This window comes from Athene noctua, chromosome 25 (assembly GCF_965140245.1).
Source record: "Athene noctua chromosome 25, bAthNoc1.hap1.1, whole genome shotgun sequence".
Classification (NCBI taxonomy): domain Eukaryota; kingdom Metazoa; phylum Chordata; class Aves; order Strigiformes; family Strigidae; genus Athene; species Athene noctua.
In genome coordinates this window covers 678,535-706,065 of record NC_134061.1, presented here as the reverse complement: position 1 = coordinate 706,065, position 27,531 = coordinate 678,535, and the positions used below count along the sequence as shown (strand labels likewise).

The following is a 27,531-nucleotide window of genomic DNA, read 5'->3' as shown; positions in this document are numbered from 1 at the left end:
GAGCCCCTGCGGCTGGGGGGGGGCTGGGGTTTAACCTCATTTCTCCCCACCAAGGGCAGGTCTGGTCCCATCGCGTTGCGAAGAACCAGGATAACAGCCAAACGCCTCGGCTTTTCCTCTCTGCGCTGCTTTAATCTTCCCCGTTCCAGGAGCAGAGAACAATATTGCCCTTTCATTAATCCCAGCTCCGGCGCAAAGTCTCAGCTCTAAACCGCGATGGAAACTACCCCATTAAGGGCCTTTTTGTTGCAGGGCGAAGCGTTCAAACATTATTTCCCCCTCGTTTTAGCAAGGATCCACCTCAAAAAGCAGCTTAAAAGTGCTTGAATGTGCACACTCAGCATTAACGAGGCCGCGGTGACTGCTGCCCGGGTGTCACCGCCGAGGACGGTCGCCGTGTCCCCAGGTCTGGGGGGGCTCCTCCACCCATCGTCACCCCCCGAGGGGACGGGGCTCTGGCGTGCCCCGGGGTGCCCGCGAGGAGCCCCAAGGACGAGCAACCGCTTGAATGTGGGAACCGCCGCGGGCAGGGGGGCAGGACGGGAGCGGGGCCGTGCTCACGTTAATTATCTTTCACAGGGAGATGTCTAATTACAAAGGCATCCAGGACAGGTCTGCAAATAGGGTGGAGAAACTGGATGACCTAAAAATATTTAATTATCAGGAAAAGGGATGGGAATTACACCTGTAAATAGTTTCAGAGAGTGTAATATTTTCCATCTAATTTAGGGGGGCCCTCCCGGCAGAAGCAGGGCAGAGCGTTCACCTGCCACCACGCTCCAGCGCGCGGAGAAACCCTTCGCCCGGCGCCGAGCCCCGGGCGCGCACACGCGGGTCACAAACCCGGGACTGCGTCTGAAACCCCGAGCTCGCCCAGCGCTCCCGGGAAGGACCCCGGAGCCCACCGGCACCTGACCCCTGATCCTCGGCATCAAGAGCAGCACAAAGGCTCGGAAATGTTTGGGAGAGGTTTTGTGCCCTGAGGGCTATGAACGGGAGCGGCTGGTGGAGCCATGTGGGCACCCTCCCCCCCCTTCCAAAAGCCCCCGTTGGCTCCTGGGCCTCGACCCCCGCAGCCCGGCGCCCTGTTCGCCAGCACGTCCGCCGGTGCCCCCCCTTCGCCGGGCGTCCAGCCCCAGCGCCCCCGGCCCGGCCACGCCGGAGGCTCTCAGCAGCTTGGGCCACGCAGCCCCACGGCCCCCGGGCAGCTGCCTTCCTCCTCCCTCCTCATCCTCCTGGCGGGAGGGTGAAACGCGTTTGCCACGCTGCTTCCCCCCAGCCCCATGCAGATTCCCGGGGGGGGTCGCGGTGCTCCTGAGCCCCCACATCAGCTCAGCTGGAGGTTGGCATGGCAACCAGCTACCCAAAACCTTCATGATGCTTAATTAGCCGGGGGGGGGATGCTGCTGTCTCGGCCATGAGGTCCCCGCTCAGCTCCGTGCCCCCCGGGGGGTCCCGGGGACCGGCGGCACCGGGGGGACGGGCACACGCCAGGGCGCAGAGCACGCCGGGACGCTCCCGCTGGCACGGCACCGGCAAAATAAATGAAACTATTGCTCATAAATCCACGGCTGGAGAAAATATCAAAGGTGAACCGGAGCAGCATTGTGTGCGAGTTTGCAACAAGCAGCAACAACTCGGAGGCAAGAAGAGGGAAGGAAACCTGAGGCGACGGCGCAACGCCGCAGCGAAAGGCCGTCCCGCTCCCCCAACGCCGCCCTGCGCTGAGCCGCAGGGGAAGGGCCTTGTGCTGGTGGGAAACACGAGGGCGCAGGGGCCCCCCCCGGCACCCCCGGGTGGGTCCCCGCCGCGGGCAGGGGCATCGCAGCCCCCCGGCCCCTCGCGGCACTGCCCGGCCTTGCGCAGCCCAAACGCGGGTGCAGGCGCCCGGGTCAGGCTGCGGGACCGACCCCCCCGCGGCTCAGCCCCCCGGCTCCTCGCTGCCCCCCCAGGCGCAGACCCAGCCTGTCGCCGTTTCTCATGTGGCCGGAATCCGGTTTTCTCCCTCCGCCCAACCGTGGGGTTATAAAAAGGAGAGATCACTCTGGGAAAGACGGCATAAAGCATGACGAGGGGAGATCATCTCTTCATAGAAAATTTTATATTGCTTACGACTTACTGTCTGCGAACATAAACCAGTTTAACCAGCCGACCCTAAATCACAGTGACAGCTTTACACTACCCACAAACCTTTGCTCGCCCTCATCCAGCTCAGTCCTACCTCCCTCCCTTCCCCATTTGCCTTCTTCTTTTTAAACGCCCCCCCCCTTTTCTCCGGGAGAGCAGCACACGCGTGTGCACACGCGTGCAGAGAAGCAGGCGAGCCCGAGGCGCAGCGAGAGGGGCCCAGGGCTGGGGGCCTGGCGGGATGAGCTGCGTGCCCGGTCTCACTGTCCATTGAGACCCCCAACAAGTCACTTGCCCATGGCTGTCACCCTGCACCACCACCACACCCCCCCACACCCCCCCCAGCCCTCTCAGCCCCAGGACGGTGCCTCGGTCCAGGGTGGCCCCACAGCCTGGTGTGGCCTCGTTATTGTCACCTCTAATCCCTGGTGACAGAAGCCAGCATGGGAGTGGGATGCAGTGGGATGCCGTGGGATGCCGTGGGATGCCGTGGGATGCCGTGGGATGCTTCACTTCACCTCCCTCCCACACCAGAGCGGGACAGCAGCCACCCCCATCCGTGGTCCCGTGTGCTCCCCCCTCCCCAGGGACATCGGGGGAGCAGAACGTACCTTTGTGCCGGGGCGCCCGCGGGCAGAGCGAGGGGCGCTGCCGCTTTGCTGCCGCTTTTACCATTTTCCCCCCACTTAAAACAAATCCCAGGCTTCCCTCTTCCAAATCTGCTGAGCTGATGCTACATGGGAAACCGTGAAATATTCCATGGCTGCATGTTCCCCGTTGCTCTTAATCCACTTCTAATTAAGATCACGTGTGACGCATGCCTGAGCTAAGTGGCCATAAAATGCTATTGTTGCAACTTAATAGCAAACCAAATGGAAGAAAATTACAGCAAAATCCAAGATTAAGGATAACTGGCTCACAAAATACAGTGCTTAAAAATAACATCAGGCAATTTCCTCCTGATTTTGGGAAAAATCGCCACCGCCAGCAGCATCCTCTGGGCACGCACAGCTCGGCCTCTGCCGCCCCGGCTCTGGGGACAAGGCCCCTCGGCAGCGCCGGGCGCGGGGGCCGGGGTGGGCCTGGCTCTGCCATCCTGCCACCGCTCCCCGCTCCGATCCGGCTGCCGCAGCCCTGCCGCGACCCCACGTCCACAGCTCAGCCCCCACGCACGGTCCCACCGGGACCAACCCAACCCCCCCAGGAAGGTCCAGAGCCCCCGGGCAGCCCGAGCTCTGGTTTAAGGCGATGGTTTCCCAAAGCCCAGCCCTGAGCCCAGCCCAGCCCTGGCACCAGCCGGACATGCGGGCGCACGGCACTGGCCGCTGCGTCTCCCCGGGGCTCAGAGCACTAAACCCCTTTATAATAAATAATATTATAATAAATAATAAACCCCGATAAGAAACGGTCTCGGCCTTTTAATGGGGCTGATTTTACCAAAAAGGTGGCGGGGGGGAGGGCGAGGGGGGAGGAAGCAGCACCAAAATTTTGGCACGTTATCGGGGGAGGAATGGGCTGCGCCGCCGAGCACAGGCTCCGCATCCAGGCTCTCCGCTCCCCCCGCGCCACGGCGTCCTCGGTGGATGGACACGGCCGGTGCCCCCCCCGAAGCACCTTGTGAAGGTCGGACCCGTTTCACACTCGGGAGACAAACGGGGGGCGGGCGCGGGGCCAAAAGCCCGTGACCAAGGTTCGTGTGCGGCCGGCAGCGGCTGCCCAGGTCCCCCCTTCAAAATGACCCCGGCCCTTCCGCCAGCCGCTCGCCCCCCCGGTGTCTGCCCCCTCCCCACCCTCTGCCATGACACCCCTCGCCCTCTCGGACACGGGTCCCGCCCCCGTGAGACCCCCCATGTCCCCTCACTGCACTGGGAGCCGCCGCGTGTTCCACTGCCCCCCCAGACACCCCCGTGGTCGCTGCCCCCCACGGCCCAGGCACCGGCCTGCCAGCCCACCTGAAGATGATACTCGATATACATTATCTGAGTTGCTTTTCTTCACATTTGGCCTCTATTTTATTTTTTTTTAAGGCAAATCCCTCCCACGGATGCAGCTGGAGCATCCACCCCAGCCCCCCGAGACCCCACCGCAGCGGGCTCCGACCTCCTCCGAGCGTCACACAGCAGCCTGCGCCGGGCTGCGCTTGCACGAGCGGAACTCAGCAGCTTCTCTTCGTCAGTTTTTGGCCGAGAGTTTAAATTTTAAGGATCTTTTTAGAATAATACATCAAGGAAAAAAAATCCCTGAAGCTTCTGGCCAGAAATCAGGGTGCAGAGCAGAGGGGCAGTGCCCTGATGGGCATCAAGAAAATCCTTCCAGCAAGTTAACAGCTAATCAATTTATTTTTTTTATTTGAAGTTACGGACTCAATAAAATCAGAGATTAATTATGATACAGTTATTAATCCACGATAAAATGAATAGCTGGGCTGTTCAGAGGGAGAGCAAGTTAATGGGGTACTTCCAGAGGACGGAAAGAGGGACCCGCTTTCTCCAGGTACTGGGCTGGCACAGGGCTGACGTGCCACGGGGAGGGTTGGGGCTCCCACGGTGCCTCTCGCCTGGAGCCCACAGGCCTTTTTCTCCACGCAAAATGGCTTTTTTGGTGCACAAAAATAATTTAGTGGAATGGAGATTTTTCTGCCAGCTCCCGTTGACAGGGTGAATCCCTCCCCGCTTCTCTCCCCTTGGCAGCTGGGCTGGGGCCGGGCGGCTGCTCCCCCCCAGCTCTGCACAGCACCCGACCCCCCCGGGAACCTCGGGGACCTCCCCACACCCCGACGGGGAGGGGAGAAGCCTGGGAATACCGAGAGAGAGGGAAAATGTCCAATCACTCAACTGCCCTTCTTCAAACAACGCCTTCAAATGGCATCTTTAAGACGTGAAAAAAAACATCCGATTTCCCCCGCTGAGACTCCAGGTTATTCCAATCTGATCTGAAAAGCTATTTTTAATCATCGCTGCTCGCAGCGGAAGGGAGCAGCCGGGGCCAGCGGAGCAGGAGGACTCCGTATGCTTGTCCTTCGCTGAATTTACAGAAGCTTAAAATACAAACCCTGCTACCGTTTGGCCACGGGGTCATCGATCGGCACCCGGGGAGATGCAGCGTCCGGCGCAGCGGAACGTCAAAGACCCTTTAACACGCGGGGAGGGCGCGGATCTGCTGCGGTGGCGCTCGGGAGAGCTCACGCGCTGCATCGACACCCCCAGCTCCCGGATGGGGTCGAGTGGGAACGTTCCCCCGCCAGTGCCCGTGCCTGCCCTTCCCCACCGCCCTTCCCCACACACCTGCTGCTCCTTCACGCTCCCAGCAACTCTTCCCCATATCCGTGACCCATCCGGCCGTGCCAGGCGAGGCAGCGCCGCGGACGCGGCTCCTGGGTCAGCTGGACCCGCTGCTTTCCCTGACAAATTTCTCCCAAAACTCCCGAAAGCAGGAGAGCAGCAAACCGCTGCAGGAATTAAGGAGAAAGACAGAAAAGCTGACTTTGCCCCCGTGGGTGCAGGTCCCCGCAGGCTGATGAGGCTGGTCACAGGTCGAGGCTCCCGGGGAGGGTCGGCATGGCCGGAGGAGCCGGGCACCTTCCCACCTCCCCCGCCCCGGCTTCGAGGACATCCCGGCCCCCTCCAAGCTGGTCCCCAAATAGACCCTGATCCTGCACGTTTGCATATTGTTTAAATGAACACATTGGATTTTATTGCAGAGAAAGCGCCACTGAGCATCGCCCTGTTTATTAAAGACAATTAAAGGATTCTGTGCACAACATGAAAGTGAAAAAAAATTACATTGGGACGTGTTTTCTGGGTAATGAACAGCTGAAGGGCTCCGACAGCAGAGAGCAGCAGGGGGAAGGCAGGAGGAAACGCCAGCTGTGGCTGACCTCTGCCATGGCGAGTGCCGGAGCGGGACACGGAGCGGGACACAGCGCGGGACACGGAGCGGGACACGGAGCAGCCACACACCCACCAGCCTGGGTCAGAGCCCCCTGATCCCTCCCTCCGCTGCTCCCCAGGCCAGGGCGCTGCTTCCCCCGGCGATGCTCGGGGTGGTTTTCAGGACTCGTTTACCCTCAGGGTTATCCCAGCCCAGAACACGACCACGGACCTGCCCTGCTCAGCACAACCGGCTGTGGGGACCCAGCTGGGGACAGCTCGCCCAGGCCAGTGACGGGCTGGGGGACACCCGGGGACACCAGGCTCTGCTCGGCAGCTCAGCACCCCGGGACCCTTCTGGTTTGACACCAGAGCCCATCGCCTCCCCCTGGATAAACCAGCCTGCGCACACCGCGGCCCCGGGTCTGACGGAGGAGCCATTCGAGGGGAGCAGCTTCCCCCCAGCACCCAGCCCCTCCCCGGCTCCCCGAGTGGCACAGGCTCCCACGGGGTCCCCGAGTCCCCTCCGCCGCAGACCCAGAGATGCTGAAGCTGTCACCCCGATTTCCCTGCTCATCTCAAACCTCTCTGCTCTGCAAACGCACCCAGACAGACATTTCAGCGGCTAATGGGGAGACCGGAACCTTCCCCTTTGCAAGGAGCCGTTATTTGCGTGCAGTGCGGCTGCGGGGACGGACAGCACCGGGCAGCCCCGGGAGGGTCTGGGTACGTGACCCCACGGGGGCACGTGGGGTGACCTGGGTTGGCACGGGGACACGGTTGGCTCCGCGTGTTTTGGCCCAACCCGGTCTCAGCGCTGGCTTTGGGGGAGATGCCCGGCAGCCCCCAGGGCCGGGGGAGGAGGTTCAAGGTGGGTTCGGGGCTCGCACGGACGATGCCTGGGCAGGGTGCCCGTGCCACGGCCGCCAGGCGAGGGGGGCGCGAGCCACTGTCAGCTCGGATCTGCCCGGGAAGGCGGGAGGCTCCCGCTCCGCAGGCGAGCGCGGCCCCGCCGCGGCTCAGCGAGATGCGAGCTGACAGGGCCCGGGGACAGCGGCTCCGTGTCAGCGGAGCTGCTCTTTACATCCCGTGACTGTTTGGGGACACTGGTGGAAGGGCCTTTTTTGGGAGCAGGGGACAGCGAGGGGGTAGATTCCTGAAATGCTCCAGCTCAGCCCGTCCCGTGACGGGCAGCTCCGGAGATCATCCAGGAATAAAGAGGGCAGGTGGCAACCCCTCGTCCCCTGCCCTCGCCCCGGCCCAAAAGCCACACCAGAGGCTGCATCTGAGCCACCGCTCCCATTTTGGGGTTTCACAGCTCTTTCTGCTCATTCGGCACCAGAACAGGGGGGTCTGGCTCCTGGCTGCCGAAGCACGACGACACCAACAGCAAACCGAGCTCACTCGGGCACCCTTGAAAATCACAGACAGTAATTAAATCACTCTTGACCCAGTTGGATTTGAACTGGCATCTGCGACACGAAAACGTCTTTCATCTGTGGACACCCCGGATCTAATTGCCGCCTGCACTGCAATTCAACATGAGACAACAGAAATCTATGATTTGCCTTGCAAGAAAATGCCTAATGAACAATAATTTGTTTTTAAGTTGGGGGTCTGGCTGGCATAGAGCTAATAAATTGTAATGATACTGATTATCACATCTGCTTGCCAGCGGAGCTCCTCCCCAGCTTTGCTCCACGAGATGCAGGCGACTACAGCCTTTGCAGAAATAACTGATGAGAGAAGCCAGAGGGGAGAAGCTCGAGCAGCGTCTGCGGAAGCTGCCTTTGATGTAGCTGTAGATGTCAGTGCGAGACAGAGATTCCAGCTCAGAGGAATATCCCGTCTTTGTCTCACTCAATTATTTCATTCAAGCCATTGTCTTTAAAAACACCCCCTCCCCTCCCAAGGCTCCCCCCGTGCCGACGCGCTCTCAGGGGCACCCGAGCCTGCCCTCTCCGGGGTTGTGCCAGGCTGGGCCCATCGCTGGAGGGGGCGGCGGGGCCGGGAGCCGCCCGGGGAGGGGCGACTGCTCCCATGCCCGCAGCAGGTGCGTTCCCTCAGCACCCAAAGGTGCTGGTTCGGCCGGTGAAGGGCTCCAAGAGGAGTGTGATGGGGCTCAGGCAGGAGCAGACCCAGAGCTTGTCCCCAGCTCAGCTGGGCAAGGCAGGACGGGCCGAGCGCCGCTGGGTTGGGGGATCAGCCCCCCTCCCCACACAGGTGACGCGGGGCCGGGTGACCCCCAGCACCCGCGCGGGGAGGACACGGGCGTCACGTCAGCCTGTTCCCAGCCCTAATCTGTGCTTCACGGCCACACGCCCCCCCGCTCAGGCTGCCTGTCCATGACAAAGCTGGCAAGGACATTGGTAACCAAAAGCGTGGGGGGAAGGTCAGCCCCCGCCGAGCCGAGCAGGGTCCCGCACGGCGCCGCGGGGGGGCAGCGGGACGGGGCCGGGGAGCAGATGCCGTCTGTAATTTCCCCGCATAAGCAAATCGCAGCCCTGCGCCAGCAGAAGCCGAATCCACCTCGGGGCCAGAGCAAAGCGCGAGGCTGCGACCGAGCTGGAGGTCAGGGCCGGCGCGGGAGCACACGGCGCGTTCTCGCACGCTCCGAGATTCTTTGGCTCGGTGGGAAACGCGTCCCTGGAGAGTGTCCTGTCGAGCCACAGCCCGGTCCAGGGGGAGAATCTGGAAACTACAGGCGGGAATTTATGAGCCCTGATCCCATTAAAATAGCAGGCGATATTTCCATCTGTCAGTAAACGATGATGAACGGAGCAGCTCCTCCGCATATCCCAGGCCTTGCTCAAACAAAACCAGCACCAGGGAGGGCAGGATTTGGCACAGAGACAGCCACTGCCACGCCAGGAATTTATGGATATAAACTCAGCCGGCCGGGTCTCCGGCAAGAGCGGGAGCAGGTATTTACACAGACCCATCCCCAGGGGTCCGCCAAGGCCCGCCCAGCTCAGCCGGGGCCCTGGCACCGACCGCAGCGCCCGGCTGCCCGCCCGGTTTGCTGGGGACCAGCATCCTCCGAGCGGGGTCCCGGCAGCACTTTGGGGAGACTCGGTGCTCAGCAGGACGCAAAGTGCTGGCGAGGAGCACGGGTCCAAGATCGCACCCAGGACCCCCCCACGCCGATGGGCCAGGAGTCACGCCGGGAGCATCGCGCGCGTGTGGGACACGCTGCCGTGAGCGCCCGTCCCGCGGACCGGGGCTGGGGGGGCAGACAGGGCAGGCGTTACCACCCTGCAGCCCGCTGCTGCTTTGCTGCTTGCAAAAGTTTTGCAGGTTTGTTTGCCAACCCCTCAGACGTTGTTAAACAAACGTTCCCTGACCGGACTGGGCCCGGACTCCGAGCCCTTTGCTCCGCAGCGGAGTCCCCGCGGGCGCGGGAGCGGGGGGCTGGCACCAAACGCCCCGTTTTACAGGATTCCAGCGTATTCCTGCCCTTTCCCCAGCCCCGCAACTTCTCCTCACCCTCACGCCAGATAAAGGCATCAATTAGCTACAAAGTGCTCTGGAGACGTCAGCTCATTAATCCAACTCGTTAATTGGTCTGTACAGAAAGGAGAGCAGGTGCCAGGTCGGCCGCCCAGCACGGCTCGAAGGGGGCTGCACCCGGACAGCCAGCGACACCCACCGCCCGCAGCGGGGTCCCGGGGAAGCCCCGGCCGGGCACTGCCCTGGGCAGAGGGGTCTGTGCCAGCCCCGGGAAGGACGAATTCCCTTGGTTTGCTGCTTAACACCAGGCAAAGCCTCGTGGCCGCAAGGCTCAGGCAGAGCTGGGCAGTCGGTGCTGAAGGGTGACACTTGCTGTTTCCCTGCATTGATGCAGGAGAAAATCTGCAGCAGTAGGCGGCACGGGCCCAGGGCGGGCAAATGCCAACAGATGGCACAGAGGGCAGGCGAGTCCCTGCCCTCACATGAGCTCCTGCCCGGTGGCACAGCATCCCCGTCGGGTACCAGCAGCCCCGTCGGGTACCAGCAGCCCCATCGCGGGTGACGGGTGAGGGGCCAGAATCACCCTCCCACCCACCCAGCCCGCAGGGACAAGCACCAGCCCCCCTTGTGTGCTCAGAAAGTGCCCCCAGCGAGGGGCCGAGAGGGCGCTGCTGTCACTGGGGTGACATTTTGGGAAAAACCAGGCAGGAAGCCATAGGTTGGGTTAGTTGGGCTCAGCGTGACGGGGATGACCTCGCTGCTCCTCAGCAGAGGCTTTGTGCAGCCGCCAGCAGACGTGCCCGTCCCGAGCTGCACCTGGCCGCTCCTTAACGTGTGGCTGCACCTCCCGGAGCCGCTGACAACATCGAGTGGACGCCGGGCTCGCCTGGAGGGATGACGCTGGACTGCTCCTGCCAGCCCTAACACAGCGGAGGTGTTTTATAAGAATTAGGCAATTAACAGCAGCTCCACCACCAAAAAGAGAAGCTGTCCCCAGCTCACAGCAGCCTCGGAGCGCTACGCTCCAGCATCGCATCGCAGGGGCGACCAGCAAGTGGAACAGAAACCTGCCCCCCCAGGAGCGCGGGTACAGGTGCTTGGGGACGTCACAAAAGGCGCCTCTGCTGCAATGCCCGAGGTCCTGTCGCTCAGCCCAGCACCTAAACACTCAGCGAAACAAACCCGTGGACCTTAAAACACCCTGTCAAGGTCAAGCATGGAGCCACCGTGGCTGCCACTTCTGCTAAGTGGCTTTTATGATAAGCATCGGGCCCTAAACGGGAAACAAAACCTGCCCTTGTTGCAGCGCTGGTGCTCCCTGTCTCACTGGACCAGATCGAGGCCGTTGAACACAGCGACCCGACGCCTCGGCTGCTCTGAGGCCACGCGTGGCCCATCAGACGATACATCAGCGCTGACAGGCACGAGGGTCGCGGGGCAGAGACCCCCCGGGGCACCCCCCAGCCCCGGGAGCCCCTCCTGGGACTGTGGGGAAGGAGCAAGATCCCCCGCCAAAACCAGCACAAGGGGACAGTTTGCCAAGGACGTTACGTGTCACAGGGCCGGTGGGACCCCAGGGCGGGGGGTTGCCTGCGCAGAGCACCCCACCAGAAAAATGGAGTTTTAGAAGATCAGAGTTTCCAACAAAACCTCCAGCCACAGTTGAAATTACGGTTTGGGTGGTTTGAGCTTTTGAGCCGCCCATCCTTAACCCTCAGCACCAAAAATCGAAGCAGCATTTTGAGACAAGAGAAGCCAAGCTCGGTAGTCACAGACTGTGCGCGGCAGGAGGCTGGAGGGACGGGGTCAAGATGGCCCTGGGAAGCAGGTAGCCAGTAACCCAGAGCCACCAGCCACCGCCTCGGATGCGCACGAGTCCGCTACGGAAACCCGGGAAGATGCTCACAAAGACACGAAGTACCAGGAACCGCCCTGGCCCACGGACAGGACCCACACGTGTCCATCCGTCCGTCCAGCGCGGTCGCGTGGGCTCTCCGGCCCCAAAACCCCCGAGGGCCGACGGTGCCGGCGGGAAGCCCCCGGACTCGGCAGAGCAGCAAGCGACCGAGGCCGAGGACACGGCAGAGCGTTCCCAACCGCCCCACGGACCCGGCGCGCCGAGCCCGGACAGGGGCAGCCTTTGGGGCCCTGGGCCCGAGGGACGGCTCCTACCTTGGCCTGGTGGCATCTTCCCCTTGTTGAGCTGCTTGAGGCGCTTCTGGTGGGACTTGCCGTTGTAGTGGATCTGCGCCTGCGCGGCCGAGTTCAGCTGGATGTTGCAGACCTCGCAGAGCGTGAACGACTGGTGCTTCTTCTCCCGCTTCATGCGCTGCTCGGGCTGGCCGGGAGGGCCGCTGGCCGCCTCCACCAGCCGCAGCCCGCTCTCGGGGCTCTGGGATGGGCTCAGGGGTCGCTTCATGCCTGCGGGAGGAAGGACAGACCCGCCGTGAGGACGGAGGGACGGGACGGGGGGCAGGGGTGCCAGCTCTGCAGGGAGCTGCATCAGGCAAGAGGAGCAGCAGCTCTCCCGGGGGGCTGGTGCTGCAGGAATAACCCACGTCCGAGCTTCCCGCACCGCCGGCCCTCCTCGTGCCAGCAGAAATCTTTCTGTTGGCTCCCGGGCAGCACCGTCGGCTGGCCCAGGGCAGAGCTGGGATGGCAACCAGCTCTGCGGGCAAGAAACTCAACTGGAAGGGCTCGGGTGCTGCTCGAGGGTCCTGAGCCCAGCCCCGCCGCGCCGGGGGGAGGACGGGCACTCACCCCTCGAACGCGGGGCCCGCGGGAGCATCAGCCCCTCCCGCGGCCTTCGCCTCCGCATAGCCCGACCCCAAACTGGGAGCTGGGGGGGCACCCAGGGCCAGGGAGAGGCGCGAAGGTCACCCGAGCCCTGCGATCCTGTTACCGGCCTGGAGCCGGCAGCTGCCGTCACAAGAACACGCAGGCTCCCCACGCCCAGACACCCCGGGGGGCTGGGGCCGGGGGACCGGGGTGTCCGGGGGTGCGCCGCAGCGATGCCCCCGCCGTCTGCCCGGGGGCTCCCCTCTGCGCTCCCGGGGCGCTGGGGACCAGCCCAGAGGCTCCGGGTTCTGCCGCTGGCCCGGCCGGACGCGGCGCAGCAGCAGCCCGGGGGGCCCTGGGCGCCCCCACACACACGGCCGGTGTTTCCCCGTCCCGCACCCACCGCCGGCTCCGTCCCCGCTGCCCGGGCCGAGGTGCCGCCGGCTCCCCTCGGGGACGAGGCGTTTCTCCCCAGAGACACCCCACTGCAGCCTGAGCACCCCAAAAGTGACCGCGGGTCCCCGAACCGCGGGCAGCCCCGGGAGCCGCCTGGGTGGGTCCGGGGGGGGGGAGCTGCGCATCCCCCCAGCACCCACCCGTCGGGGGAGCGCCCGCAGCCCCACAGCGAGAGCGGGTCTGGGGCGGGGGGGGCGCGGTGCAGCCCCGGCCGCGGCCCCGCGGTGGCGCAGACGCTCCGCGCGGGTCCCCGCGGCAAAGTTGGGGCGGGGGGGGCAGCTCTGCGGGGACGGGGGGCAGCGGGGACCCCCCCCGGCGCGATGAGTGGGTGCGCCCCCCCTCCCCCCCCATCACCCGTGTGGCGAACGCCCCCGGCCTCAGCGGGTTTTGGCACTTTCCCGGCGCCAGAGCCGTGTCGCCCCCTCCGGCCCCCGGAGGTGACCACAAGCATCTCCCCTCGCAGCGATATTCAGCAAAAAGCGACGGACGGTTCTTCCAGGAGCTGTTAATGAAGTCGATGAGGGGGCCCCGGCTGCCCCCCCGACCCCACAAGCGGAGCCAGCGCGGTGTCACCCCATGGGACCTCACGGCCCCGCGCCCACCGAAGTGCTTTCCCCCATCTCTGGGGGGATTTAAGGGCATTTCTGCGCGGGGCGGGGGTGTCTGTGCGCGGGGATGGAGTGGGACCTGCGCAGCCAGCGGTGTGTCAGGCAGCTGGGACGAGCCACCCACCGTCCCGTCCAGCCTAAATTGCTCCATCGTGAGCCCAAAATGTTGGCAGTGAGATCCTTAAACTCCTGCTCCACCGGTCAAAACACTAAACGGCGTAACTAAAAGGAGCTTTTGCATTAAAAAAGAGGTAAATCTACTTTTCGCGAGGAGGGTTTAGGAGCCTGAAGCTCGCACGCAGCCCTCTGGTACCTGGTAACCCTGGACCAGGAATTTTCCTGAAGCTCCAGTTTCACCTTTGAATCAAAATGAAAGAAAACTCACAGTCCCTGTGCTTGAGACAACTGAAAAAATCATGGCCTAGCCCTGACAAGCCCCCAAACCCCTTAAATTCTGTTTATAAAAAAAAAATAGCCCATGTTTTTCAAATGAAACCTCACGGACTTGGCGCGCTCGGGGCCGAGAGCGGCAGGACGGAGCCGCCCCGGGAGCGAAGGTCTCGGCAGCAGAAGTGCCCCATGGTCTGTGGCCATTCCCCAGAACTCACGGCGATCGATGCCTGATGGCACCGGCCGGGCAGGGAGCCCCGCGGTGCCCCCGGGGGGGGCCTTTACCAGAATAACCATTAGCCGAGCCGCCGGAAAGCAGATCTGGGAGACGATCAGCACCGGGAATGTGAAACGGGGCCCCGGGGACGCAGCGGGACGGGCAGAGCTCTGGCGGGGACGCGCCAGCGGAGGCAGGTCCCCGGGTGCCCTTGGCATCCTCCCCCTCGCCGGGTATTTTTAATGCGATTACATCTCCGGACACAGAGCTAAAATCGGAACATTATGTGGACAAAGTATCCCAAAAGTCCCCCTTGTCTGAAAAAAAGGAACTGCTGCTGCTGTGATTAGGCGGCGCGTCCCTGTCCCCGCTCCGGTGGTTAAAGGGTCCGTCCTGCCCGCACCCCCCCTCGCCTCATCCACTTCCCTTCTGCTGCGCCCGCTCCGCTTCGCAGGTGCCAGGGCCGGGGACTTGGCGACTTGTGGCTGGGACACGTCGCTGGGGGTGAGGGCCTGCGGCTCCCTGACCGACGGCTACTTTGGGGCCGACTTTGCCTTCTCAGCAAAGCACTGACGACCTTTGGGGGGGCTGTTACCCCTTTCACAGGCGGGAAACTGAGGCACTGTGAAGGTTAAGCGACACCCCCCACAGCGACTCAGGGGCTCTGAGCCAAGCCCAGCACCAAGTCCAGGGTCACCACGTCCGCCCCAGCCCACCCGGGGCCGATGGGGGTCCAGGGGCGACCTCGTCTTTCGGGTGGTCTTGCCATCCGCTGGGACGAGGGGGCTGAGCCGCCACCCCCCCACCTCTGCCCAGATTTCACCTGCCTGATCAGCACCAGCGACACCTCCCTGGGCCCGCGACACCCCCCCCGTCCCTGCTGTCTGCACTTTGCTGCCCTTTGCTCGGAGCCACCGAGGTCTGTGCTGGCGAAAAGCTCCCTGACAGATGTCCAAATCTCCCTGAAATAAAAGAAGGTCAGAGCGGCTTGGGTGTCACCGCAGCGGCGAGCGCTGCGTCAGAGCCCCCTCCTCCCACGGCACGGCGCCTGCAGGACACGCTGACCCCCATCCCGTCCCCAAGGTCCTCGGCCCCGGCCCCCCCGCAGACACACCCAGCCCAGGGCTGCAGCACTCGCTTCGCCCAGGCCAGGGGGGCTTTTTCCCTCGAGTCCTCGCTGCTTCTATTGTTCGTGATCGCTCAGAATAACAGACTCTGGGGCTGCCATCCCCTGGTCCCCGTCCCTCCCAGCCCCAGCCGGCTCTCCGTGGCCGCGCAGCGCAGCGGGTTGTCGGGCAGGCGGCTCTGCACACTCACTTCATCATTTTAAGGTCAGTTTTATACTCTCGTACAGTAGCCCATAACCTCAGGTCTCTGCCTCTCTTTCTTTTTTTTAATAACACCATAAACATGTTGCAAAAGGCTGTAAAGCGCTGACAAATGTTTGAGAGAATTTAAAATCCAGGCATTAAATATCTGAAATAAGGAACACTCTGGTTTATCGGGGGTGCAGGACCGCAGAGCTCCCCTCTGTTCCGGAGAGCGTCCCCGCGGGTGGAAGGGCAGCGGCGGAGCCAGGCTCTGCCAGGCGAGGACACGCTGCTCCAGCGCCTTTCCAGAATCTGGTCCTTTCCCCGGCCGCCTCAGTGCAGCCCCCCCAGACCACCCGTCCCCACCAGCAGCGATTTCTCCCCCCCCAGGAGCCAGACCAGATGCATTTGCACCGGGGGCTGGGGCAGCAGGACGCTGTCCCAGCGCTGGCACTGGCTCCAGGGACGCCGCATCCCTGGGTGCCGGGGTAACGGCTCAAATTAATTTCAGGCCCTGGAAGACCCTGACTGGTCGCCCGAGCAGCGGGGCCTGGCCTTGCCCTGACCTTGGCGTGTGCACAGCAGCCAGATCCCATTTCCCGGGATCCCTTTGCGGGAGCCAGGCTGGCCCTGCCCTGGGGTCCCCTCGCAGGGGACATCCCCGGGGCTGCTCCGATCACCAGCTGAGCTTCAGCAGCAGCCCCACGCTGGGAGCAGCCTTTGCTTCGGCTCTTAAACACAAACCACCCTCCTCAGACACCGTGACTGCCCGCGCAGGCTGCGGGCACCGGAGCCAACGCAGCATCCCTCGCCTCGGCGAGCCCCGGGGCTGCGCAGGCCAAAGGGACAGTGCCTAAGCCACAGTTGGCCACCTTCTGCTGGGTGACTTTGCTGGGAGCTCCCGGGCGACAGCAGCCCCTGACGCCGGCAGGGAGGAGCGAGGAGGATTAGTGGAGGCGATGCCAGCAGACATCTGCAGCGTGCTGACACATTTACGCACCCTCAGCCGGCAGACCAGGAGCTGGAGCTCAGGGCACGTGGCAGAGGTCTTGCAGCCACCCACCCTCCATGCTGGGGCCCCCCAAATCTCCAAATAGCAGCTTTTTAGCAGGGCTGGCACCTTGAAAAGCAACTGCTGGGCATGATCTAGGTCACTGACACGGTAGTGTTCTAGCCAAGCTACGAAATCCTGATGAAGAAGCGGGTTTGATGCACGTTGGGTCCTTTGCCTCAGTTCTGATCCTCCAGACAAGCCAAGGACAGACCCAGCGGGGCCGTCCCGGGGCGTGGGGAGTTCAGTTAAACGCAGCCTGGCCAGAGGTTTCCGTGCTGATACAGCCCAAGTGTCTGCCCAGGGTCACTCTCCTGGTGCCACCCCGGCAGGGACCCCCCGGCTCCCTCCTGCCATCGGCACCAACTTGTGTCCCACTGGGCTTTTACCGGGCCCGAACACAACGGACCCGACACATGGGGCCAGAACCTCCACCCAGGTAAAACCGCCGCCGGCATGGAGCTGAAGTGGCATCAGAATTGCTGATCTGAAGATCTGTCCCACTCAGCATCGTGGAATCAGGGAAACTGCCACCTTAACCTAAAGTTCGGGTGAACTTGCTAAGAGAGCAAGAACTCTAAAAAAAGAAAATCTGGTTTTAGTTCACGATTCCCTAACACTGAATCCACTTCCCTTATCTCTGGCTGAGTGCATGGAACAGTAAATAAAAGCAATGGAAATATAAGAATTAGTATGAAAGTCGCCACCAACAGCTGTCACAAAACCCATCTAAACCCCTCGAGCAATGGCCTCATTTGCAGCGACCCTGGTTGTATTTGCAGGATCCCCAGGAAAGCCAGAAAACACCGAAACCCTCACCCGAGCGCGGCGCAAATCACAGCATCTCATCGCTGGCTCAGATTGCGCTTTTCTGCTGAAATTTGCCCTCAGAGCTGACAGCGCGTCCCCGTTAAAATCGGCTCGAATGTGCAAATGAGCCAAGTTATCCCGTGCTTGGAGGGTAAATCTCAGCAGAGGGGCAGCTCGAGTCTCCGTGATTGCGTTGCTGCCGCAGGCAGAGGCCGGGCAGAGATTGGTGCCGGGGACCCCGGCTGCCCCCACCCCCCCGAGCCCCCGGGGCGCCCCAGACCCCCCCGGGGAGGCCCAGACCCCCTCCCGGGGCACAGAGGAGCCCGGCTGGGGGGCGGCAGCACCGTCCTGCCATCGCACAGACCCTTGGCCACTGCTGCCGGCGATTTCCAGCCCACCCACCCCTCCGGGTTCGGGGCACACGAGGCTGCGGAGGCAGCACCTGGTGCCCCCAGACTCTTACCTGGGCGCCGGCAAAGGGGACGCCGAGCCCTCCCCGTGGCAGCCGCCGAGCTCCTGCCCGTGTGCCGTGGCCGCCGGGCACCGCAGACACCCCTACGCCCGGAGAGTTTCCGACACTTGTCTCATATTTCAAGGAACGCTTCAAAAGTGTTTTGATCGCCACTAACAGCCCTCGGCAGCAGCCTCCGACGAGAGCCGGGCTGAGGAGGAGCTGGGTGCCTGCAGCTCAGCGAGTTTCCAAAAAGCCCCGAGCGTCACGCGGGGGAGCGGGTGCCAGCTGGCAGAGGCTGCACCGAGGAGCCACCGCGGGCCAGGCGCTGGCGAAGGCACCCGACATCGGCTCGGTGGGGGACGGGGGGGACGGGGCAGCTTCCCGGGCTGCCTCCAAGGTCAGACCCAGAAACCCCCCCCCGCAGCTCCACAAAGAGGCCCCGGCGCTGGTAGAGGGATGCGAAGGTGACCGGCCTCTGCCCCCCGGGACGGAGGGGGCCCGGGACAGCTGCCACGGCACGCGGAGATGCTCCGAGGTCCCAGGCTGAGGGCTAAGCAGGTGCAGGCAGACCACAGATTTCAGGGGGCCCGGGCCATGCCCACATCACTTTCAGCATTTCGTAAGACAGCATCAAAACAGCTCCCTTCTGCCCCCCCCCCTCCCCAGCCCAACATATGCTCTGCTAACGCCAGAGCCAGGCGCGGTTTAGGATCAGGCCATAAACCACCCGTCAGGGCAAGGCTTAGCCTGAGCCAGCCCTCCCGGTGCGCTCAGGGCTGCCGGCACAGGGACCAGGGTGCGCAGGGGGCTCAGAGCATCCTCAGCCCTTGGGTCTGAGCCCCGCAAACGCCCAGGCTGGCTCTTACCCTCGGATGCCACCCGGGGCCCCCCCTCAGCTCTGCTCCCGCACCCTGAAGGGCAGCGGGACACCCTGCAGCACCCGGGGCACGCGGAGGGCAGCACACGGGCGCGCTGGCGCTGCCGTGTCCTCTCGCTCGCACATCAGAGATCATTAACGCCGCAGGGCTGCGTGTCCCCTGAATCAGCAGATCTCAGCCCTGCTCCCGAGCGGCGAGGACAGCGCAGACCCGAGCTGAAGGAGATGCCACCGAGGGGACAACGCCGCGTTTCTGCAGCGGCGCAGAGAACCTGCCTGGCTGCCCCAGGAGCCAAAGCCCGGGACGAGCCTCTCAGCTCCGGCGTCCCACAACCCCTCAGCTTCCCGCGTAACCAGCTGGTTAATCGGCTTCGGCAGGACCGAACAGGCAGAGGGGGAGTCATGAGAGGAAAGGTGGTGCTGGCCGGGCAGGCTGGGCGCATGGGCTGATAAATGAGGTGTGGCTGGGGCTGGCCAGGGCACTGCAGGTGCCACAGCTGGGTGCCAGTGGGTGAGGGTGGGCGAGGGTGGGCTCCCTGCAGCCCCCGGCAGTGACCCACCCGCTCTCGCACCAGCGGGGGAGAAAACAAAGTAAATACAAGCAGGGAGCCTGACATCCCCTCCCCGGGGGGTTCTGCTGCAAGTGCGAGCGTAAGGGAGCGGCGGGAGAGGAGAGACTTGAGGCGCCGGCGATTCATCGTCCTGGTGCCCCCAGCTGAGCAACGCCTGGCACCCGCCTTGCGAGGTCACAAAACCCTTCAGGTTCCCTGTGATCGGCACAAAGTTTAGGGCAAATCCACCCAGCACAAACCGAGCCGAGCCCTGGCGCGGTGCTAAAACACAAGGAGGGTGCAGAGCCCGCAGGGTGCCGGCGGGCAGAGCCCCGGGGCTGAGCTGGCGTCACCCCGGGCAGGGAGGAGGCGGCCAGGTGGGAGCTGAGGCCTTGCAGCAGAGGAGGGATAAACCAGGCGGCTTGGCCGAACCTTGGGGGGAAAGCGGGGCTGTCACCCCGTCACCCTGCCACCAGCGCGGCCCAGACCTCGGCATCTGGCAGGGGAGGGCTCTGGCTGCCCCCCCTCCCCACCCCACTTGCCTCTTAAAATCGACCCGAGGAGCAAAACGTGACGCAGCCATGGGGCAAGTCTTGGCCGAGCTGCCTCTTCCCAGTCGCTCCAAATGGGATTTTTTTTCAAATCCCCCTGAAATCGAGTCCAGACACCCCTCGGGAGGTGGCAGCGTCCCCTCTGGGCACGGGGCTGCTCCCCCCAGCCCCGCTGGACACTCGCACAGACCCACAGACACGGGGGTGCCGGTGGCGCGGCTCTGCCGGTGTCAGCGGTCCCCGCAGGCCCCGTCCCTGCTCGAGGTAACCCCTGCCCCTGCCCCCACCCCTCTCCTCCCTGGACTTGCTGCAACTGTTTTCTCTTGGAAAATAAAACCCCGGAGAAACGCGTTGTGCCGCAGGGAGGGCTCCGAGCCCCGGCAGTGCTTCGTGCCCATCTCGCCGCTCGCTGAAGCTGCCGCTGCAAGCTCCCGGAGGAGACGGTTTACCACACGTGCGGGACTCAGACCGAGATTATCGCATTAAACGTTAAAGCCCCAATTCAGGGAGCGCCGGCCAGTGCCGCTCCCTCTGCGGAGCCAAACTCCATTTCCTTACAGCTGGGTCGGGGCTAGAGCTACGCAAGGCGCGAGAGCAGAGCCCAGAGGCCTGGTCGGGGAAGCGCCGCTCAAAGCTTTTGTCCCCAAAGCTCTGGGGCCAGCATCCCGGCCAGCCCCCCCGGGCAGGATGTGACCCCCTCGTGCCCAGCAGCCCCCGGCCCACACGGGCACCGTCCCCGAGGCAGCTCTGCCACTGCCACACGGCGCGGCCCCATCCCCGTGGCGGCACGGAGCCCCCAGCATGGGGACAGGCGGGTTCCCCCGCTACACGTGCCCCGGGGGGGCAGGGCGGGGGGACACCCGCCACCGCAGCGTCAGCGAGGAGCCGGGGTCCCGGCGCGGCAGGGTCTGTGCTCCCCGCTCCCCTCACCCCCTCAGCTGGGTCGGGGACTGGGTGGACACTGGCTTCTAAGGATGTTTTCAGCGCGGATAGCTGCTGGCCGAGGCAGGACACCTCCAGTTTAACCTGGAGCTCTCGCAGGCTACTGTATTACAGCCTAAATTAAATATTTCATAGCGCTAAGCAAGTGACATTTGAAATCCAGACATTGCAGGGGTATCAAATACAGATATTTGCAACGAGATCTCTTTAAATCCGTGTAGTGCTTTGGATTCATCCATCAAAACAAGCCCCGTGCTTTATTAAAATAAAAGTTATCAAACACCTGACTTCTGAGAGGAGGCTCTGGAGCCCACGAGGTGCAGCTCAGTGCTTCGGGTGAGGGGGAAGTAAATAAGCTGAACCCTGCTGACCCACGGGCCTGCCATTAAAGCCTAGCTTTGAAAGCTATTTTCATTAAAAAGTTAAGACTGCCAAGAGACTGCGCATTGCTTCTGCCTTCCGATTTCTGACCCTGCCACAACCATATGTTGCATGTAACCACCAAGACTGAAACACCCGTGTCCCCACAGAGACTCTCCCTACATCTCAGGATCACACTCAGAAGAGCTTAAACTCGAGCTGGAGCTGCACCAGACACCACCAAAGCCAAAGCAATCCCTTCCCAGGCCGGGACCCCAGACACACGGGGGCAGCAGGACCTACAGGGGGCCAGGCTGGCAGAGGATAGCCAGGGTGCAGAGCAGGGGCACAGAGCAGGACCCCCCCGGCCCAGGCTGCATCCCTCCCTTTCTCACACCCAGCGCAGCTGGATAACCCACCGCCCGCAGCTGCTGGCGGAGCTTCACCGCAGCAGAGAGAAGGAAAAACCCCGGCTCCCGGCCAGAAATGGAACCTGTTCTCAACCAGATCTCCCAAATGTGCGTTACAGGAATTACCATGCGGTTGTTTGCTCTGACAAACGCCTGATTTATTTCCCCAGTTAAGCAATACGGTCGCCGCATAAAAACGCACTCTAAAAATCAAGGTTTGTCGAAATATAGCAAAACTACTTTCATTAACTTCCCTAAAAAAGCGCTTGGAAAGATCAAGGCTGGAGAGGGGGTTTCTGCATCGGTCGCAGCAGACGTGGCACGGAGTCCAGGCAGCAGCACCGGGGTGGGTGGTGAAGGCGTGCTCAAGGCCGGGTCTGGGGAGGATCCGCTCAGCAGCGACAGTTCAGTCCCGCCAGCCCCAGCGGAGCAAAGGGCTCCCCGAGGGCTCTGGCCCGGGGCCTGTCCCGGCCGCTCTGGAGGGAAGAGCCGGGAGAGGAATCCCGACCTCGCGGTATTGCGGCCGAGGGGCTGCCCCCCCGGCCCCGGCACCATCCGCCCCAGATCTGCGGCTCCTGTCACGGCGCTGAAGTTCCCAAACCCCCCCGGACTGCCGGGAAGAGCTTGATAATGCGTCTCCAGCTGAAAGGCAGATGACAAGTAAAAAGAACCCAGAATTTATTGTTTTCTTAGAATTTAGAGTGGGAGGAAGGAAAATGGGACGACCCATGATTTTTTAATGCCTGCAGTTGGCAGTTCCATATTTAATGTGACAGCATCCCTTTAAGAGAAATATGTTCATACACAGGAAAGAAAATAAATTGGCAAAGCAATTTGCTTTCAAGCCAGCCTGACAATTCCCCACACAAACACTTTACTGCAGCCTCAGCTGAGCTGCAGTGGCCGGTGCTCCGTGCTGGGCAGTGTATAATCTAAGAGTTTAAGGATGCTTCACTGGTTGACAAGCCCATCTGCTAATACTGGAAGCAGTAATTTATCCCAGAGATGGTGCAGAGAAAGAGTGGAAGAAATAATTCATTGTGTGTGAGACAACGAGGAGACGCGTTGTCATGTTCTCACGCTCACAACCCCACAATACAAACAGAGCCGCTTGTTACCGAGCCTGAACCCGGCACGATCAAAAGGGTTTCTTCATTCGGGGTAGGAAGGGAATAAAAAAAAAAAGAAAGGAAAAAAGGAAAAGGAGAGCTAAATCAAAGCCTGTGCTTACCATTTCTTATGAAAGAAACTGGTGAGCAAACTCTTTCTGAAGGCAATTAGCAGCCAGGAGCGCAGCGGGCAGGACCCCGCGGGCTGCGGGAGCATCAGCCCCGCACGGGCCCTCGGTCCTGGCTCGGGGCAGCGCGGGGGGACGCGGCCGAGCCGGCGGCAAGGACGGGTCTGGGGACGGCAAAGCGCGACGGCACCGGGGCCGCGGGGAGGAGAGGAGCCAGAAACGGGGTCTGAAACCAGCCCAGGCGGCTGCGTCGCCCCGGTCTGGGGCCTGGGCTAGAGAGGGACCACGCAGCCAGCGCCGGCCCGGCAGTCCCTGCCCCTGCAGATTATTTTTGCAACCTTTTATTTACTTATAGAAATTTTGTGGTGTTTACCACAGTCCCTCCCAGCGCTCCTTCCAGCCAGCCGAGGCTGGGGACAGTCCGAGACGGCTCAGGCAGCCCCAGCCCCACGGCAAGGGCGGCGGCGAGCAGCCAGCCCCCCCCGGACTCGCCTCAGCCAGGCGATGGGGGGTCTGTGTGGATCTGGCAGAATTATTGAACCCTCCAGACCGTGACAAAATCTCACACGTGTCAGAAGGGCTCTGCCTCGGGGGGGCTGGGGAGAAGCGCGGGGACCTTCCCGGGCTGCTGGGAGAGTCGGGGCACACGCGGGTACGGGGAGCTCTCAGGACCCTCCAGCCCTGGCAGCTCCGACCCTGCTCGCGGTGGCCCCGCGGCCCGGGGCCGGCACAGTGACCCCCCCGAGCAGCGAGGACCAGGAGGTGCCACTGAGGGGTCCCCCAGGAGCAATGGGGGTGCAAGAGTCCCGTCAGGAGCGGGAGCGGCGCTGCGGGAGCGCTGGCTTTCATCCCCAGCTCACATCTCGAAACGCCGACTTGTCCGCGAGCCGCCGGGAAGCCATCACTGACAGGCAGGGAAATTAAACGGGACAGATGATAATTAATTGTCCATGTCTTTCAGTGTCTTCTGGATATGGACTAATGAAGTTATACATTACTTGCTGGCTGGAGGACAGAAGGAAGAGGAAAAGATTTTTAGAGCTCGGGTTTAATCAGTTCAGTGATAAGCGTGGCCTGAATTAGTCACCTGCTCCCCGCACGCCGTTTCCGTTCCCCTGGTTATCTCCACGCTCAGCAGGGCCGGACCCGCTCCCCCGCTCTCGCAGCACCAGGATAAAGTTGCCGGAACCCAGCCGCTGCCGTGTGAGCATCCTTTGCTGCAGCAGAGGTTGCCGGTGTCAGGAGAGCAGCACGTGCGTCCAATTAAACTGAGAAACCTTTGCTCCGAGAAGGGCAGAAGGCAGCAAGTGTTGGCTGGCAGCGCAGGTGGCAGCTCCAATATTTATTTGGGCAGCACCATTAACGTTATTTAATGAGCTCTAGTGGGTCAGCTTTCCTGTTGGAAAGGAATTCGTAAATGGACTCATGAAAAGTTACTTGTCTCCCTGCCATGGAAAACACACGGACAGGGGCTGCGCGCAGCCGGCCCGGGCGTGCAGAGGTGGGGGGGCAGGGGGCTCCGGGCAGGTTTGTGACACCACAACGCCCAGGGCCCTCCTCGGGCTCGGCTGGCGCAGGGACAGGGACAGCGATGGCACTGGGACTCACCCCCCACGCTCAGGAAGATTTTGGCCGTTTCCTTTCCCGCTCCAGCCCCGAGTGCTCGGGGGCTGCAGCACCAAAGGGGACAAGGAGCCTGTTGTCACCCCATGGGGGCCGTTACGGGGTCCCCGCAGGGTGCTGGGGTGCCCGCAGGAGCCTCGGTCAGCCCCGTGCAAGCCAAGGCCACCAGTGCCCACGTCCCTCCCGCGCATCGGCACGCCACGGGAGAGATCTCCCTCCTCCCTCCTCCGCCGCCCACCCACCTCCCGCACCCCCGCACGTGTGACGCCGCCATCGCTGCCGCGCTGTCACCAGATGGTGCCTGACGCGGGGGGTGGCAGAGCTGGGCACGCAGGGGGCAGCTCCACCGAGCCCCGCACCCAGCCGACGGGAGTGGGGAGCTGCCGTTCCTGCGGCGGGCGCGGGGCGCAGCCTGCGCTCAGCACCACCCGCCAGAGAATTCCAGGCGACGGGAAACCCAGTGGCGAGGTGGCCCGGGCAGGGGTGCTGGCAAGTTCAGCTCCCGACGAGGCAGCCGGTCGGTGCCAAGGGCCCCGGCGTGTCCCTGAGCGGGCACGGTGCCACCCGCCAGACGGGATCGAGGGAGGCGGCCAAGGCACGGTCCTGCCCCCGGGGCCACCGTCCCGACGGGAGCCCCAGTAGCCGTCCAGCCCGCTGCTGCGGCTGGCGGCTCCCGGGGCGGGTGGGAGACCCCCGACCAGGGACGTGCCGGAGGGCGGGAGAGGGGCTCCTCGTTCCGGCCCCAGCACACGTGCCCCCGCGCTGGCGCCTCGCCCCGACGCTCGCCCTTGGGGGAGGGCAGCTGGAGCATCCCCAAGCGGCCGGGGCGCAGCGCGTCGGCCCCACGCCGGGCAGCAAACCCCAGCACCGACCGCGGCCACCCAGGGCCCCGGGGACGCGAGCGGAGGGCAGCGGCGAAGGGCTCATCTCTGCTGGCAGCTGGCGAGAGGTGGAGGCGTTGCTGTTATGAAAACATGCGAGGGCTGTGTCTGAAAACATTGCGAGGAGCCAGCTACATAAATAGCCCCTTTATGGCTCTTTCCTGCTCTGAGACAGGCCCTTTCACGCGCGCCTGGCTCCGGCCCGGCGGGGTTACTCTGCTGAAAGAGCTCTTCGTGCTGGGCGTGGGGGTACAGGGAGGCACCCGCAGCCGGGAGCCCCAGAGCTCAGCGCAGCGGAACCGCCCGGCCCAGCCCCCCCACGCCAGCACCCGCCCGGGACGGGGCCGAAGCTGGTTCGGGGCAAGTTGGAGGACAGGAGCCGTGGGGACGGCCGGGTCCAGCGCCGAGTGAGCCGGGTGGGCGTCAGGGCCACCACACGGTGCCCGGCCAGGAGCCGCCTTTGCCACCACGCGGCATCACCCGCGGCCGGGCCGGGCTCCGGGCCGGGACCCCCCTGCACCAGCCCGTCCCCTCTAGCCCGAGCGACAGGGCGCCAGCGGCTGAAGGGCCCAGCCGTCGCCCAACCCCACCCCGCTCTGCACCAAACCTGGAGAGGCCCCTCTCCATGCACACAGGCTCGGGGCTACCCCGCTCCTTCCTCCCCGGCAACAATCACCCCCTGCGGGACCGAGCCTCTTCCAGCGCCGGGGCAGCCGATGCCGAGCTCCCCGCGGGCTCCGTGTGCCGGAGCTATTTCTGTCTGGAGGCCCCAGCAACGTGACACCCCCCGGCCCCCGCAGCAGCGCGGGGTGGCAGCCCTGCCAGCATCTGTTTGCAGCCGCAAATGTGTTGACACCTGAGCAATAATAATCTCTCTTTCCTCATCCGAGATGCTCTGGGGCAAATGGCAGAGCAAAGCGCTGCGGGTCCCCGGAAGGTGCCAGCTGGCACCCAGGTAGGGGGCAAGCAGGAGGGGAGCGGGGCTTGCCCGGGCCGGAGGAGTCACTGTGTTCTGGGGGCAGCGCTGACTCCGTCCTTCCTCAGGGTTTCCAGGTCACACACCTGAGGGAGCAGCGTGGCAGGTCCCGGCTCTCCAGTGGGAGTTTCTGCTGGAAGGCCAAGACCCCCCGGCTCAGGTGATGGGGGCAGGAGGCAGCTTTGCCCTCCTGAGTCCCGGGACCTCGGGGGTCCCTCCACCGCGGTCGCCCAACCAGGGCTCCAAGGCCCAGCACCCCTCCTGAGCCGCAGCAGCACCCCGTGGGAAAGCGGCTCGTGGCCCCAGGCGGGAGCTGCGGTGCCCGGGGAGGGGCTGGGCGGGCAGGGCCAGGACGGTGACTGTGCTGTCACAGGACAGGGGCAGTGGGACCAAACCTTGGCGCCACAGCACACGGGCGCTACTAATCAGTGGCTTCGTTAGAGAGTCCTCATTAACTGAGCACCTCCGGTGGCTGTAGAACCTGACGATCCATCTGGAGCCAGAAGCCACCCATGCAGCAGCAGCAGCTCTTTATTTCCTTCAGCCACATCGATTTAACACAATTCCAGCGCGGTTTATGCCCCCTCAGCAGCCAACGTCCCCCCAGCGTGGGAAAGCTGGTGACTAAAGCAGCGGGTGAATGATTAGTGACTCAGCAGATAATTTTGCTCATCTTGTGGCTTTTTTTAGCACGGGGAGGACAGAGCTCGCACAGCAAACCCCGGCCTGGCACCGCCACCGCTCCCACCCCCCGTCCCCGGTGCCCCTGCGCCGCGCTGCCGCCGGGGGCTGGGGGGCGTTTGCAGGCGAGAGTCCGCTTGACGCGGTTCTCTGGAAAACAGGGAGAAGAAATGAGACAACGTGGCCGAGCGCTTGGGATTTTTCTTAACTCTCCCTTTTATTTTTTCCTTTATGGTCCAGGAAAAGGGAAGGGGAGTGCTGCAGCCCTGGCTGGCCGGAGGCGCGGGCAGCCCCGGCAGTGCCGTTCGCGCCGCGCTGGAGCTGACCCGGCAGCAGCTTTTGTCAGGAGCAAACGCTCAGCTCTTGTCTTGGCGGTGACCGATGTCTGAAACACCAGGTGCTGGCTTGAATTAACAAGCTCTTTGAGCTGGAATTCTGCTGCAAAACAAGCCAACGCCGAGGTGAACGCTGCCGGGGAAAACCTCTGCCCGTGGCATCTGCAGCGGGGGCGGCCCAAGGGGCGTCCCGGGAGGCTGCGGACGGGGACGGGGATGTGTCACGAGTTTCTTCTCATGTCCCCAGCCAGGGCAGCCGCGGCGCGGCAGCACAGCTCAAGTGCTGGAGCCCGACGCGGCTCCGTGCCCGGCGGTGCTGAGCTGGCTCCCAGCGTTTCCAGGCCTCCGGGCGATCGGTGCCGGAGCAGAGGCCGACGGCCGCGTCCTTGGCGCTGCCACCGCACCTGGACCGATCCCCCTCCATCCCATCCCCAGGGCCCCAGTGCCACCACCACAGCACAGGGCCATTGGTGTGACCAGTGTGACCAGTGCACCCAGTGCCAGCCGCTCCCATCTCCCCTGGGGAGCCACCTGTTGGTGGCAGACGGTTGCCCAGTGCCACCAAACGCTCTCATGGGCCCCAGAGC

General features: G+C 63.4%; 1 protein-coding gene across 4 annotated transcripts in view; it reads right to left on the bottom strand.

Annotated features, from left to right (window-relative positions):
* ZNF385C (zinc finger protein 385C) overlaps positions 1-27,531 on the bottom strand; it is a 71,172-nt gene that overhangs the window by 36,499 nt on the left and 7,142 nt on the right. For 2 of the 4 annotated variants that reach the window (XM_074927046.1, XM_074927047.1), the window contains exon 2: positions 11,619-11,867. In XM_074927046.1, the coding sequence (XP_074783147.1) occupies positions 11,619-11,867 (249 nt within the window). Of the gene's footprint in view, positions 1-2,738; positions 2,829-11,618; positions 11,868-17,529; positions 17,828-27,531 lie in introns of those variants that run through there. The other 2 variants (XM_074927048.1, XM_074927049.1) reach the window with 2 other exon arrangements.